A 17,043-nucleotide genomic window follows, 5' to 3' on the forward strand; every position below is an offset into this window, starting at 1 on the left:
GCCTGAGGCATCTCTTTCCACCTAAATCACCTCAGTAAAAAACAACTTTTAGGGATCTCTACCAAACCTGAGTGGAAATGCCAAAATATATAGTTGTATCCATAAGCTATAATAGGTCATAAAACTTTATTAGTTTAAGTATTATGGTTAGGAGAATCATTAAAAAATATGAAAGTGCAAATTGATAAAAACTGCTTTTAATATTGCTACAACAGTCCCCCAGGCAACAGCAAGCAATAGAAATGTTTATTCTAGGACCAGATATTACTTCCTGAGAAGCTGGTTCCTATAAGGCAGCTGGTCTTTACAATTCTTCTTAGGATTAGAGTTACAAGAAGTAAATCATTTCTACCCCCTTAAAGGAGGAAAGGTAAGTGCAGGCAAAAGGAACTGTTTTAGCTAAGTTTGTAATACTCTCTAGTGTCAGAGCCTATGGACTTAGTAAAGCTTTTACTTTGCTTTTATATCTTCAGATCCTTTGGTATCCTTGACATACTGATTCTTCTACCTTTGTGAACGGCTCATTCCAGTATTTACTAGGTGACCTGTATTACTAGTCCCAAATGTGGGCATTGCCTGTGGTGCTTCTGTTTGACCTTAAATCTATTCATACTCCCTTGGGCCTCTAAACATCTTTGACAATTCTTAGTCCTGGCCTAGATCACTATGCTGAGCCCCACTAGTCCCCATTTCCATCCATGTAGAAATACCCTGGGATGTCTTCAACTTGCTAAACTGAATGTGTCATTTTCATTAGCACAGCCCTCTCACTCCCATCCCCTCTAAAAGCAGTCTCTAATGTTACCTAGCAACTTAGGTCAAAACTACAAACCGTATTCTGCTTCAGCCTGTGTTGAGATTACAGGTGTGAACCACCATACCTGGCTTGTATAAAGGATGTTAAATGCAATCATGTTGAATTGTTTAATGAAACTGAATTAAAAAGAAATCCAGAAAAACCTTTACGTTTGAACGTATTTTGTTCTTACAAAACTGCTAACTGGTAACTCTGCATGTTTAATGTACTACTGCTGTCTGTAGTTAATGAGAAGTTAGGAATTACTATGCTTTACTAGCTGGGTCGCAGCAGCATCAACCACAGAACTCTCAGGTTTTCATAGAGAAAGCAGAAACTAAAGAAAAATGACAACTGTGTCCGGTTTAATTACAAATAAGAAAAGAATCACCGTGTGGCTACATCTCTTCATTCTCATGAATCTCCCCAACTCCCAGATCCTCTTGACCCTTTTTAAGTATGAATAACCATAGTTGGTTAGGTCAAAACCTGACCTTGATTTGGTCAAAAACACCCTTCAAAGATGTTGATTATAATTCAAAGAGATACAAAACTTAGCACCTCTGTAATATTAAAATAAAAACAAAACAAAAACCAACCAAATGACTTGATTTTTTTAAAAACCCAAAATACGTATAGCTGCCTGAAGAGGAGATCTTGATCCTTTCACTAAACATATTCTTCTCATATCCAGAGGGGGCCATCTGGACAAAAGTCAAAATGAATCCATTACTCATTTCCTCTCCGGCTCTTCTTGTGGCTTTTCTTAGACCTGAAATGGGATATAAATCATGAAGTTGAGGAGCAAATAAGGAAGGCAATCATAGTATGCTGACACTTGATGCACAGAGATGATGGAACCATTAGATGCACTCCATATGTCTTGTTGACAGTCTCTCACTTGTGCCTCCCCAGGGCTGGGATTACAGGTGTGCATCACCATACCCAGCAGAGTTTTATTTGTGTGTGCTGCATGCCTGTATACATGTGCACATTCACTTGAGTGTATATGCATGTAAAGACTGGGAATTGTGACCCTTGTGTCTTCCTTGAGTGCTCTTTTGAGGCAGGATGTGCTGGTTTTTATTGTCAACTTGGCACAACCCAGTGACCTAGGAAAAAGGACTCTCAATTGAGGACTTGCCTCCATTAGACTGGCTGTCTTTTCCCCAGTCGGTGAGAGACTGTCTTCTATGATGTACGAGGGCCCAGCCTACTGAGCGCAGCACCATCACAAGGTAGTTGGGCCTAGGCTCTGTAAAACTAACCAGAATGAGAAAGCAGCTTTCCTCCATGGCTCTTACTTGAGTGCCTACCCCGACTTCCCTCAATCACAGACTGTTACCTGGAAGTATAATCTGAAATAAACCCGTTACTTTGGGTCATGCTGTTTATCTAAGTAACAGAAATCAAATGGATCCCTCAACTGAAACTAGAGCTCAAAATGAAGCTAGTCTTCTTGTCTTGAGGATCCTATCCAGAGTGCTGTGATTCAAGGCAGTAAATCACCTGCCTGGCTTTATAAGTTGTTTCTGAGGATTTAGACCCCTTTGCCTAGCAAGTATTTTTTCCTTCAAGCCACTGAGATACTATCAGGAGTTTTTTTGTTTTTGTTTCTGTTTGTTTTCTATGGTTCTGAACAGCACTCTGAGCCAAGCATTATTACCTAGAATTTGCACTAAACAACTACTTCATAGTGTAAGAATATACCTATGGATATATTCTAGGGTACATGTCCCACAGGGTTCGAATGAAGATCAATTAAAAATGACTTGTCCAAGGACTCAACTGTTGTTTTCAAATTTAGTTCTTGGGCTAGAGAAACAGCTCAGTGGTTAAAAGCAGGCTGTTATAGAGGATGTAAGTTCAGTTCTCAGCACCCACATTGGGTGGCTCACAGTAACTGCAGTTCCTGGGGATTCCATACCTTTGGCCTCCACTGGCATCTGCAAAGCGTATGCAGATAAACACATATACACAATTAAAAGTAAAAAAAAAGCCCAGAACCACTGAGACTATATCTCCCCCACTGTTCAAAGCTTTAATTCTAAAAAGGAGAAGAAGGTACAAAAGAAATAGAATGCTAGGAATTCTCAATGCAAAAAAAAAAAGCCGGGCAGTGGTGGCACACGCTTTTAATCCCAGCATTCGGGAGGCAGAGGCAGGCAGATCTCTGTGAGATCCAGGAAAGGTGCAAAGCTACACAGAGAAACCCTGTCTCGGGAAAAAGCAAAAAAAAAATGCTTATTTGTCTTGTAATGAACTATCAGTACCCACACGAAAACAAAATTTCCCATCTTGGTTATATTTGAAACTTTAGCTTTTAAATAAAGACTTAACTGTGTACATGTGCATGTGCACATGTAGAAGCCAGAGGTAAACATCAAGTGTCTTCCTAGCTCACTCTCCCCACTTTTTCTTTTGGAGACAAGGTCTCTCACTCAATGTGAAGCTGGCTGATTGGCTCATCGGGTCTTCCTATCTCCAGCACTAAGATTTCAGGTGGACCTGGCTTTTAGCATAGATGCTGCGGGTTGAATTCCAATCCTCATGCTGGCATGAGAAGCACTGTACCTAATGAGCCACCTTCCCAGCCCAGTATTAACTTCTTAAAATAGAGGTTTAACCCATACCTTTCAGGAGACTTTGAGTGGCTCCTATGTCTGTGACTACGGTGGTGACCTAGGGAAGAAAAGGTCATCGGATAAGTTTCTGTTCTCCCACCTGCAGGCTATCATTCTCACCTCCCCCAATGCCTCTCATTCACATACGACCTTACTGGCCTACTTTGAGGACACCACTTCCTATCACAACTCTGGTTGGTTGGTAGTTGTGGCAGGGAATGCAGCAAAAAAAAATCATATATCCAGAGTATTACGGCTAACTTCACGAAACAGGCTTTGACCAATATTATAGTAGGCATTATTTCTGCAATTTGGATAAAAATGCAATCCCATCACCAGAGTCCAATGAGTAGTCTCACTTTTGAATTCCATGTCCATTTCTTTTCCTGATAGGTAGTAGTGCAGTTAGGTGTTTGTATTGCAAGAGTCTTAATGCTGCTTTTAGATTTCTTTACTAAGACAAGCAGGAAAGAGCCCAAATACTATACCTGGGGATTTAGAGCGGGATCTGTGTCGTCTGTCTCGTGACCTGCTTCGATGGCGTCGTGGACTCTTGCTCCTATGCCTTTCTCGGCGTGGGGAAGGGCTGTGGAGAAAACAGCTAGCTCAGCACGTTTTGCAATAAACACCACCACTTCCCTTTTCAAACCCTCTTCTTGTCAGAAATGACTCAGGACTCACCTTCTTCTCTTGGGGGATCTACTTCGCCTGTGGCAAGAGGAAGAGCAGGTTAGTGCACTGGACATTGTGAATTGCAAATATAAATAAATACGTAAATAAAGTTCACACACCCTTTTTTTAAGAGGGGAGGAGTGCTGGGAACTGAACACAGTGGCTCCTGATTCTTATCTGTATCTATGTCTTAAATATTTTAGTACGCTCCTAACACTCTGGCCATGCAACTTATTTTGACCAGTGGGATAATAGCAAATATGATGCAGATACAAGAAAAACACTTGCAGGAAGGACCTGTTGTCTCTTGAATTCTGTCACCTCCTTCAGAACATAACCAACTTAAGCTGCTGGAGGATGGGAAATACAGAGAAACTGCTCTAGCCATCTTTATTAAGGTTACTCTCTACTATCTGGGAAATGCATAATCACAACAGGTGAGCAAACAACTATAGCCAAGCCCAGCTTTATTCACTGACCACAAACTACATAAATTAAAGAAATGGGGTTTTATGGGTGATGGTTCAGTAATAATAGGGAAACGGATACACTGGCAAACATTATAGGCTAATATTTTTCCTTCCCTGAAAGGCTGTAGTGGTCCAGCCCTACCTCCTGGGAGACCGACTCCGACTCCTCCTGTAGCGCAGTGCAGGAGAACGTCGTGGCTTGTCCAAGTCTCGGTAGCTTCTTCGTCGATGGTCAGGTGATGGTACTCTTTCCAGCTTGAAACAAGATGGATGAATACTGGCTTTTACTAAAGGCAGCCATGCAAGAACATAGTTATTCTCCCCTTCCAATGTACATCTTTTAAGTCACTTTATAACAGTGATTTGACTACATAGAGGGGTAGCCCAGTGACAAAGAATTACCAGTACCAGCAGCCAGTGACTGTGAGTAGTAAGAAAAATAATGTAGTTATGTGGCACACACTTTTAATTCCAGCATTTGGGAGGCAGATCTACAAAACAAGCCTGGTCTATAAAACAAGTTCTAGGACAGTCAGGGCTACACAAAGAAACGGGGGTGGGGGTGGGGGGAAGAATCCTTATTTCCTTAGGCTGGATTTCCAATGTGAAAGAAAGAAATAGATTTAAGATCAGTAATGTTAAATGCAAAGTCACGGTGGATCTTAATCTTTAAAATGGTGACTTTAATATCAGCATGGTGCCTTTAATATCAGCAGTAGGAAGGCTGAGGCAGGTGGATCTCCATGAGTCTGAGGCCATTCTGGTCTGTATAGTTGCAGGACAGACAGACAGAGTGACAAAGACCTTGTCTAGGGAAGAAAAAAAAAGACAAAGTGTAGCAACACACAGATTGTTACCTACTTCCTGGACAGATGGGTACTTTCACATTTGGAGTACACAAGAGGCTAGATGTGTGTAGAAGCTAGAACATACCACCATCATATAAAAGCAGGGAAGCTATCAAAGCTGTGAAGGTACCAAGAAATCTCAGAAGTGGTTGGATAAGAGGTCTCTGCTGGCCAAAGGTTTAAGTATCTACATGGATTAACACCAAATTTGCTTAAACTATGGTGTTACCCGTGGCAAAAAAGCATCACCTTGAGAGGATACTATAGAACCAACGTATGATTTTGTGTGCCTATCTTACTTCATAAGAAATTCACCTTTTTTTGCAGGGAGGGAAACAGTGTCTCTGGCCTGTAGCCTTTAAACTATTATTATGAAAACTTAATATATGCTGATTTGGAAGTTTTCCTCTCCTTACGAATATTCTAGATAAAAAAATGAAGATATAAAAGAAGTAGAATAGCTCACCATTTTATAACACACCTAGGCATTGACTGGCAGTGGATCCTAACATTACAAGTGAGACAAGACCAGTGCGATGGCTCAGTGCCCACACCCACAAGAGAAAGAGAACATGAGAAATGAGAGGAGAATATGTCAGCCAAACATAGTGTCTCACACCTAGCACTTTGGAAACCAAGGCAGGAAGACCAGGAGTTTGAAGTCATCTTAAGCTATGCAGCATGTTAAAGGCCTGCCTGGGTTACATGTGACCCTGCCTTAAAAGATAAAAACAACTACAAAAAGCCTATATTGGTTCATTTCCCAGAGAAGAGTACATCGACTTTGCATGACTTCTGATCAATGGAGAATCGCCTTGAAAGGGAGTTGGCAAACTCCATTTGAATTGTCCTAGGATCCATGGCAACATTTGTATTCTTTTCTTGTTTTAAGTATTTTAAATTATTTTTATGTTTGTATGTGTTTTGCCTTGCATGCATGATTTGAGCACTCTGTATATGCAGTACTAGCAGAGGCCAGAAGTGGGTGTCACATTCCTTGGAACTAGAATTACAAAAGTGAGCTGCCATGTGGGTGCTCAGAATCAAACCTCTGTCCTCTGGAAAAGCACCCATGCTCTTAACTGCTGCAACATCTGTCCAGACTCTGTATATTTTTAATTCTCTGAGGTCACTTCAGCAAACTGCCAGTCTGGACTGCCATTTCCTCAGACACCAATTACTGCTTTTGGTACAAAGTTGCATAGGTAAGAGAGCATTTATTTTTCCTTCTTATAAACCCTATTAACTTTAGTATGTGCTGTTTTAGGACATGAAGTTTTCCCCGCATCACACACAGGGTCTTGCTAAAGGTGGTCTGCAGCTTCCAATGTATCCCAGGCTAGATTTCAAACTCTTAGTCTGTCTTTATCATCCTAGTGCTGGGATTACAGACCTGTACAACCACACCCAGGTCTTAATGTCTATTTTTTAGAAATTGTTCCTATAGTATGGCTATTTAAGCTCCTATATTTTCTTTTTTAAAGATTCATTTATTTACTATGTATACAGTGTTCGGCCTGCATGTATGCCTGCAAGCCAGAAGAGGGTGCTAGATCTCATTGCAGATGGGATGGCTGGGAATTGAACTCAGGACCTCTGGAAGAGCAGCCAATGCTCTTAACCTCTGAGCCATCTCTCCAGCCCCTAGGCCTCTATATTTTCTAGACTGCAAATGAAAATCATGAATTCTCTCTCTCTCTCTCTCTCTTGTGTGTGTGTGGGGGGGGGGGGAAGGTCTATATAGTAAAACTCTTCGCCCCACCACAAAAAGAAAAAAAAAATGGAAAACAAAAGCCTTTATTATAGCAACAAATAAACCAAAAGGAATTTAGGGATAAATTAAAAGGAGTAAACCTAGAAAGACTGAATGTAGGTAAATTGCATAAGATTACATGTAAAACTTCTTTAAAACCTTTAAAGGTATAGATACCATGTTTATGGATATAGATGCCATTGTCATCTCTGTTTCCCATGATTCTGTTACAAATTCATTGTAGTTTTTTTTAATATTTGAAAATACTGGTATTTACGTTGGATGTGCATGTGAGAGTGCACAGACATACTTGCATGTGTGGGTGTCCTGGGAGACTAGAGGGTGTTAGACTCTCCTGGAGCTGGCGTTCAAAGCTTTTGTGAGCCATGTCACATGGGTGCTGTAGCCCAGCCAGTACTCTTCCAGATGAACTCTCTCTCTAGCCCCCAATGTAACCCTACTTATAATCTCAGTAGATTTTATCATTTTCATCAAGATGGACCTGAGGCTGAAGAGATGGCTCAGTGGTTTAGAGTACTTGTTGCTGTTGCCGAGGACCTGGGTTCAGATTCCAGCTCCGCCAGGTGGCTTACAATAAATAACCTGTACCTTCAGTTCCGGGGGAGTCTAACGCCTGGTCTCGAGGGCCCCTGCATTCATGTGCACATACCCAGACACACACAGAACTATAACCAAGCCGGGAGGGAGAACAAACAGTGGGGCACAAGCAGCAAAGCTGCTACTGAAGAAGGGTGCAGAGGCGCTCGCTGTCCTAAGTCTCGAGACTTCCTATGAGGCTACCCAGTGCGGCAATGTCCCAACTGCGCACATTTGCCTGCAGAAGAAAGTGATCATAGACGGACGATCATCTACAATTGTGACAAAGTTTGTAACAAAGATGGCAATGCGGTAAATAGAGGAGAAGAAAGAAGGTCAAAAAAAAAATAGCACAAGGGATAGGAATAGATAATTCCACGTTGAGGAAAAATAGATTCCTGTTTCACCAATATAAAAGTTAATTTGAGGTTAACTTCTTAGTTTTGGGGACGGTCTCACTGTGCAACTCTGGCTAGTCTCAGACTCACAGGGCTTTATCTGTTTCTGCCTCTTTGGAAAGCTAGAATGAAAGGTGTATGCCACCATGCCCAGCAAGGTTAACATTTCTTATATCTCCTTCTGGACCTTTCTATGCATAATGTTTTCTAGAATTTAATTACAAATGCTTTAGAGCTATTTTACTATAAGCACTTTCGCATTATCATTTTTAATGCCTGCTTAATAATCATATTAATAATCTACCTGACTTCCTCAGTCATTGACACCTGGGGAGCATGACTGTTTTCAAGCTTTTCAGCACTATAATTATTAGTTCTGACAAAACTTGACTATGCAGTAGTTAACTTCCCTCCTTAGAGTGTTTTCAAGCATGACAAATGTTTTATCCAAGTTTTTAATAGCTACCATTCATTAACCAACTATGTGGAGCTATACTAAGACCTTCATGAACACAACAATCTTCAGAGAAAAGTACTATTAGCCTGAGACTGTGGATTCAATCCCTCACACAAAGGGAGAAAAATCAGGACTATTAAGATCATACTACTGCTAGGACAGGGCTGAGGCATTCAAGCCAAGGGGTATTTGACCCTACCAGTCATTTTAATTAGAAATAAGCTCTTCTTTATTAGGCTAGCATCCCTGAGGCAGATCTGAAATGTCTATATAGTCTGATCCACATAATAGGACCCTCCTTGTCCAAAAGGACCCCAAAAGTAATTAATTAATTCACAAAGGATTTAAAGAGGCTGGTGGTGGTAGCACACGCCTTTCATCCTAGCACTTGGGAGGCAGAGGCAGGTGGACCTCTGTGAGTTTGAGGACAGCCTGGTCTACAGAGTGAGTTCCAGGATAGCCAGGGCTACATACAGAAACCCTGTCTGGAAAAAAAACAAAACAAAACAAAAAAAGTAAAAAGAAAAGATCGTCATCAATTTAAAAATGAAAACTTGAAAAATAAGGGCTATTTTCTTCCTTCCTACCCCTTAAAGCTTTCATATGCCTTACCTTCTCATCTTCCTCTTCCTCCTCTTCACTGGATTCCACATCATCCATGTCCTCTTCTAGAGCACTAACTCGGGGCTCTAGTTGTTCAGCTTCCTCCAGCACATAGCGTTTCTAGAGAACAGAGGAAAAAGTTAAGTCATTGCTATTTCCTCCTGGTCCTGATCCTAACACTGAAAAGCTGTGGAGCAACAGCTCCCTATATTATTACTACACTTCAAGACTTTCCTAAGAAGTCAGTATACCCGGAATATGTATGTCTTTTAGGTTCCACAAACATAAACAGAATGCTGAACAGAACAAGTTCATTTTCAATCGGTTCTGTTTACTGTGGTCTTACACTATAAGATCACTGGACTGTCAATCGGTTTGTGTGTAGTCAAAAATGTTAACCTCAGGGCTGGAGAGATGATTCAGCAATTAAGAACACTTGCTGCACTTGGAGAGGACCTGAGTTCTGTCCCCAATATCCACATGGTGGCTCACCAGTTCCAGAGGATCCAATGACCTCTTCTGGCATTCTCTGGTTGAGAGTAAGAACTGATCCTTAAAAGCTGTCCTCTGGCCCTTACATGCCTTGGCATGCACAAGCGCGCACACACACACTCCACTAATAATGATTAGTAAATAATAAAAAGCAAATGTTTTAATTTTATACAGACAAATAGGTTAATTTGTGATACATGTGATGAATGTGTAAATATATGTAAAGCAAATGTTTTAATTTTATACAGACAAATAGGTTAATTTGTGATACATGTGATGAATGTGTAAATATATGTACCCATGCTTATTCATGGAAGGCCTACCAGGACCTTGGGTGTCTTCTGTTTCTCCCCATCCTACTCATGGAGACAGTCTTTCCCTCAACTGGAAGCCTGTCATTTTAGCGATGCTATTTCGCTAGTAAGTTCTAAGGATCTGTCTACCAACCTTGGGTTACAGGCACTTAGAAACCATGCTTTGTACATGGGTGATAGGGATTTGAACTCAGGTCCTCATGTGTACAGAACAAGCACCCTTATCCACTGAGCCACTTCCCCAGCATGAGGTGGTTTTGTTTTTTCATTGTTTGTTTGTTTGTTTTTTGAGACAGGGTCTCACTATGAAGGCTTTGTTGTCCTAGAACTAGACCAGGATGGTCTCAAATTCAGAGACTGCCTCCCAAGTTCTGGGATGAAAGGCCTGTGCCACAATATCCTTTCAGTAGAGGCTTTTCTCTCTCAATATTTAAAAGTTTTATCTGTGAGTGTGAGCACGTGTATAAATACACACTTGAAATTTCCACTACAATCAAGACAGTAAATCTCTTCCATCCCTTTAAATTGTCCTGCAGGTCTACTTTAGAGATGTAAGGGAAGAACTAGTGGAGACAGTCACAAATACCATGATTCACCTGGCTTCTTTTCCTCCAGTTACATACTGAGCAGAATGACTTCGTGATTCCTTCCTTCCTTTTTTGTCTCACTGTGTAACCCCGGCTAGCCTCGAAATTGCAATTTAGACCCAGCTGGCCTTAAACTCATAGAAAATTGCCTGTCTCTGCCCCCTAAATCCTGGGACTAAAAGCATGCATCACCATACCTGGCACAATTTCCTTTGAGCCAAGCCCCCCCTCCCCTTTTATTCTTTTCAACAGGAATTTACCACTTTCCAGATAGGGTTTTATAATCATACAGGAACTTAAGTTAAATCCTTATCCAGTCAACTCTCCACTACAGCACATTCCATTTCTCTTTAGGTTATCAACCATATCTTTCTTCTCTTTGTATTTTGCAACGGTAGTTTTAAAACTAGAAATCGCAATCTTAACCAGGCATGGTGGTACAAGCTTATAATCCCAGCATCTGAAGAGAGAGGCAAGAGGACAGCCAGGTTTACAGGGTCAGTTTCAGGCCAGTTACTGCTCTATGGTCAAGAGTATCAAAAAACACAACAAAACAAAAAACAAAACACCACCAACCACCCCACAACCTTGAAGGGTGCTTTGTGGATAACCATCACTCGGGATGTGAGGCAGGATGATAAACAAGAAGTTTAAGGGACTGAGTGCTCACTTTCTCATTCCAAGTTTCTTTTTTTCTGTTTCATAGCCTAGCTCACCATTTAAAAAAAAGACAGCAGCTACAATGCCTGTGAGAATACATCCTGAAGAAGAAACCTTTTCTCTTAACTTTCACTTCCAAAGCCCTACCCTTGAAACATTACCTGCTTCTATCTCATTCCCTGTCCTGTATCAAGTTTGACATAAGGACTTATGAAGAAATCCTTAAGACTTCAGTGTTTCAATATGTATTTGTGTTTGTGTGGGAGGTAAAAGGTGACTCTGATAATAGACCCTTGTCTCATACCTGTAGCCGGGGCAAAATGATATCACAGACTCTCTCACTGTGCAGAAGTTCATCAATGAACTCATCTACATGCATCAGTTCAAACTCTGGAAGAGAAAATGATTACTTCAAGCAACCTGGAAATGATAGACTTAGTTAACCAAAAAGTCAAAGAATCATGAAATTTTGTATGAAGCTCCCTACATGCCACGCCTCTGTATTTATTTATTTTGGAGATGGGGACTGAACCTGGGGCCTTGTCTTTGCCTAGCTAGCGCTCTGCCACTGAGCTAAATCCCTAACCTCTTTAAAATTTTTAATTACAAATGTTTATTTATTTATTTATTTATTTATTGCATATGCACATGCAAACAAGTGTGCATGCTCTTGCCACAGTACACGTGCAGACGTTTGAGGAAAACTGAATGTGTTCTATCCCTCCATCATCTGGATCCCAGGCTTAAGTCAGACTTGACAGGAAGTATCAGCCCAATCAAGCCTTTTCAGAAACAAGGGACTAAGAAATGAATGAGCCTGTTCCAAGTAACAAAAAATGGGCTGTGGGCATAGTTCAATGGTAGAGCACTTGCCTTGTATGTATGAAGTGCTAGGTTCAATTCTTATCAACACCACAAAACAAAAAACAGGAGACATAAACACAAAAGTAAACACAAATAGTCTTGAATTATGTAGGATAATACTGGGTAGATAACTCAAGATTATAAATTCTAGTAGGTCACTTAATTGTAATTTCTCACATTAGCCAATAATGTCCCTAAATATACAATTCTTTCTCTTTTAGGGGCCCATGGTGAGGTAAACCAGCAGGTAAAAGCACTTGCCTCCCAAGCCTGATGATCTGCATTTGATCCCAGGAGCCCACAAGTGGAAAAAGTGGACCAATTCTTAGATTTGTCTTTTGACTTCTACATATGCACCAGAGCACACATGTGCTTACTTACAATCACAATCACAAACATAAGATACACACAAGAAATAAAATATTAAAACAAAGACTATTATTTTTTTTTTATAGCACAAAAATGATGTTTTTTTAGAATCTCCTTCCTAATATTATCTTGTAGTCCTAACTACAAGTGACTTTGTATATCTCTATTACCTTACTTACAAGAAGTGCTAGGTGTGTCCATTAGGGAGTGTTCAGGGATGCTGCTAAACATACTGCCATGTACAGGACTACTACAGAGCAAAGAATTACCTAGCCTAAACGGTCAACATCTGAGAAATCCCTTCTTAGTTTACTACAATATAAGGAACGCATTAAAAAAAATGACAACAGTCACATCCATCTGTTCACCATGTTGACTCCAGTCCCTGGCATAACACTGGGGATATCAATTCTCAATACATATTAGTTCAGTGAAGAAATATATTAATAAAAGTTTATAGTACAATACAGATTGAGAATGCCTAAGACAAAAAATCCTAAATTCGAAATGATCTCAAATCTGAAACTTTTTGAACATGGACATGATACTCATTATGTTTTGGATTTTGAAGTATTAGAGGTTTCTGGATAGAGACACTATCTAATGGTTTATACAACCATTCCAAAATCTAAAATGCTGAAATCTACAACACTCTGGTTCTAAGCCATTGTGAATAAGGAATATTCAACTTATATTAAATCTTCTATATTCCAAAGAAGAATGGTGTCTCTCTCCAATTGAGAGGTTCTAGTTGTATTATCACAAAGCCTTCCTTAACATAGAAGGTATATCTCCGAGGGCAAGGCCTGGAACTCAGTGGCAGGACACTTCTCATATGCATGATGCCCTAGATTCAGTTCTCCAATACTGCTCCTTCCTCTCCCTCCCCCCAAAAAGACAGGCATAGTCATGCACACCTGTAATTCCCATAGTGAGGAGGCAGAGGCCAGAGAATCAGAAGTCTGAAGTCCTCCTTAGCTACACAGTGTTGAAGGTCAGCTTCAACATGCCCCATGCCCTCAAAACAAGACAAAACAAAAACAAGGTGTATGTATAAAACGTATAGAGCAGCCGGGCGGTGGTGGCGCACGCCTTTAATCCCAGCACTCGGGAGGCAGAGCCAGGTGGATCTCTGTGAGTTCAAGGCCAGCCTGGGCTACCAAGTGAGTTCCAGGAAAGGCGCAAAGCTACACAGAGAAACCCTGTCTTGAAAAAAAACAAAACAAAACAAAAAAACAAAAACATATAGAGCTGTCTCCTTGGATATGCTTAGCATTTTCAGTGGAATCCCGCATGAATAACATAGGTCCACTTAGTCTAAAAGTATAGCATGGAATAGCCTGCAGGGAAGGAAAAGTAAGGATGTAGTATTTGGAAAATGACTTTGGGCAGGCTAAGTCAGGTTTTGTAGAGAAGCCATTTTGAAGCATCTAGATCTTGTGGATGGAGCAGGTGTGAAAGATATAGCTCATCTAAATCAGTTGTTTACCATAAAATGCAGCAGGAAAGGGAGGCAGCCAAGTGCCAAAAGGGTTAAGGCCAACCAGAAGCTAATGCATCCAGTGAGGGAGATGGAAAATTTGGATGAAGACAGTAATAAGGCAGATGGAGAGGAACATTTCGTGTATGTGAAAATGAGTAGAGATCCAGGTAGAATACAACTGGCCGACGACTAACAGTCTAGAGACTTGGTATCATACTCACCCCCATTCCGGTTCTGGCTCTTGATTTTTCGATAGTCATTGTACAAAGGCTCCAAGTACTTGTAGCAATCAATTGCAGTTCCTGTTAGCCTCATGTAAAGTGCCCCCAACATCCGGACATACCTAACACAGAGAGGACATTGAAACAACAGGCCATCCTAAGAGTTCCTGATTTTTATAGCTGTCTTTTCTCATGACAATAGTAGATAAAAAGTATTTTGTTTTGTTTTTCTTGTTATCAGATAAGAAAGCCATAATTTTGAAGATACCATAGAACAGATGATGGCTAAAATATGAACTTCCTAATTGATTACTGTCTATGGGAGCTTGGTACATGTTGCTCAACTTTCAGATATATCATCTATGAAACAGAATTAGCCTAAGATTCCAAAAAGATAATAAACTTAACATAAGGCATTATATACATTTTATAACAATGCTAGAACAAGCATACATAGTCACAAACATATGTTCTGGAAAAAGGTCAAAGTCATACAGGTTAAAATTCTGATCTTGCCAGGTGGTGGTACATGCCTTTAATCACAGCACTCGGGAGGTAAAGGCAGGTGGATCTCTGTGAGTTCTAGGACAGCCTGGCCTACAGAGTGAGTTCCAGGATAGCCAGTGATACACAGAGAAACCCTGTCTCGAAAAATAAAAATAAATAAATAAATGAAAAATTCTGATCTCATACATTACTAACTTTGATAGCAGACATGGAATTTGTTTTCTCTATCTCTAAAATGGAGAAGCTGCAACCTAATTTACTGCCTTGGTACCATAAATAAATGCAAGGAAAACTGTTAGAAGGACAGGAACATGTATTAAGTCCTTACAAATTGAGCTGTTTTTCTAGTTCATTTTTTTGTAATAGTCTTCTTTTTCTTTATCTCATATATCCAATACCTTACTCAAACCTCCATTTGAAATCCAGGCTTCCTCGTATGAGAAGAGAATGCATATTCTGACGTGAGTCATAGCTGAGGCCCTGCACTCAGGAAGCAGAGGACAGAGAACTGCCACAAACACAAGGCCAGTCAGGACTACACTGTGAGGTACTATCTCAATCAAAAAACAAAACAAAACTCACAAAAAGGAAGTGTACTCTGAAGCCAGCTTTGCCTCCCCAGCTCACAGCGGGGATCACACCCAGATGCCTGCATTCGCTCTACTTCCAAGCTTTATCTCAGCCCCAGACCTGCCACTTGCCTGTCTGACCTTAGGCAAACGCCTTACACCTGCTCTGTGTCTCAGTTTCTTCCCGTGTAAAACAGGCATTCTATTTTTAAAGCAGTGGTGTAACAACAAAATGAATCACTATATATAAAGCCCTTAAAACACATTGTGGTACTCGGTCAGCTATTATACCTACTCTGAACTGCTAGAGAGTGGATAATATGAAGCAGCTGATTATGTTTACCATGCATTGGTAAGCTGAAAAAAATTAAAGACCACAGTCAATAGGGGTGTGTGTGTGTGTACATATATTTGTGTATATTTATTGTGTATAATTATTTAATTCATGAAATACTCTTGAGGAAGGGGGAAGTTACCAAGATGGATATATATAACCACAACAGCCAGAATACAAGTTCAAGGGCAAAAGCCTGTGGAAATGAGACACATAACACTCAGTCCTACTAACAAAGCCCAATTTGAACCCCACTAAAATTTTTGTACTAGTCAAAATTGTACTCACTTGAAATCTTCATTTTTTATGAACTCAACAATGATATCCTTCTCAGGTTGAATCTGAAGCATCTTCAAGGTTAAACACAAAAAAGGAGTTGGCTTTATGTTTCCACCGTAGACACCACCCACAAACCTTAACTCCATGGCTTTGTCGACTACAAGTTCAGCTGAAATAACCGAACACAAATAGTGACATCTTAGACATAGTAAAGGCTTAGCTTTTCTTGGTTAGTAGGTGAAACAGTTGAAGGTTTAGAGCTCCTAGACAGTCAACAAGAATTCAGTATTAGGAGAACCAGAGCTTATTAACAACAGTAATAAAAATGAGTGCCTGGAACTACCCCATGGAAGAAAGAAATACCCCTTAGCCCAGTCTCCATTAGTTGTCTGTAGTCCGCCAAAGAAGGGTGGGACTCGTGAGTCCTCAATCTTTACACAACAAATCGTGGAGGGAAAAGTCCTGTCATCACCACCAGATGCTGGGCAGTGGTGGCGCACGCCTTTAACGCCAACACTCGGGAGGCAGAGGCAGGCGGACCTCTGAGTTCGAGGGCAGCCTGGAACGGCTCAAAGAACCGAAACAAATCCTTCAGCACCGAAGCAGACCCCGTCAGATTTGTCTGCGTCCTATGCAGTACAAGACTAGGCACAGAGCAGTTTATATGAATGGCTGACACACTCTATTCCAGAACCAGCACCCGAGGGTCTGTCCTTCCTCACTGAGTCACAAGAAACCAGCCGCAGGCGCGGGTGGCGCGCAGTCACTCACCCGTAAGTCCAAAGCACTCTTCTTTCCAGTACTTTGATTCATAGATCCGCGTCCGAATGATCTTCTCCACCAGATACTGAGGGTTGGTGCCATGGATGCTGTGGGCATCCTTGACCGTACGGTTCGCCATCTTAGAACGCTTTCGAGTCTATTTCCGTCGGCTTCTTCAATACGTCACATCCAGGGTTTTTTTTTTTAAAAAAAAAAAGACGTCCAGAGGCGGAGGAAACCCTTCTAAAGAGCCGCCAGCCGCCAGCTTGGAACCGGAAATGGCGGCGCCGAAGCCTTTCCCGGGACGACGCAAGGCCGGCCTCAGAGAGGGCGGAAGCACGTCAGGAGCCCTCGGTGGGCGTGGCGAGGCGGTTGGGAACGCCA

The 17,043-nt window shown here is 41.1% G+C and overlaps 1 protein-coding gene across 1 annotated transcript; it reads right to left on the minus strand.

Annotated features, from left to right (window-relative positions):
* Window positions 1–1,408: 1,408 nt before the first annotated feature.
* Prpf38a (pre-mRNA processing factor 38A) lies at window positions 1,409–16,950 on the minus strand. The gene is made up of 10 exons (XM_028888662.2): window positions 16,669–16,950; window positions 15,907–16,066; window positions 14,209–14,330; window positions 11,576–11,661; window positions 9,228–9,338; window positions 4,705–4,817; window positions 4,102–4,128; window positions 3,909–4,006; window positions 3,430–3,478; window positions 1,409–1,568 (listed from the first exon to the last, which is right to left on the minus strand). Exons 1-10 carry the CDS (start codon window positions 16,796–16,798, stop codon window positions 1,526–1,528), a joined length of 939 nt encoding a protein of 312 aa, XP_028744495.1. The 5' UTR covers window positions 16,799–16,950; the 3' UTR covers window positions 1,409–1,525.
* Window positions 16,951–17,043: the final 93 nt, after the last annotated feature.

The sequence above is a fragment of the Peromyscus leucopus genome, chromosome 2 (assembly GCF_004664715.2).
Source record: "Peromyscus leucopus breed LL Stock chromosome 2, UCI_PerLeu_2.1, whole genome shotgun sequence".
Classification (NCBI taxonomy): domain Eukaryota; kingdom Metazoa; phylum Chordata; class Mammalia; order Rodentia; family Cricetidae; genus Peromyscus; species Peromyscus leucopus.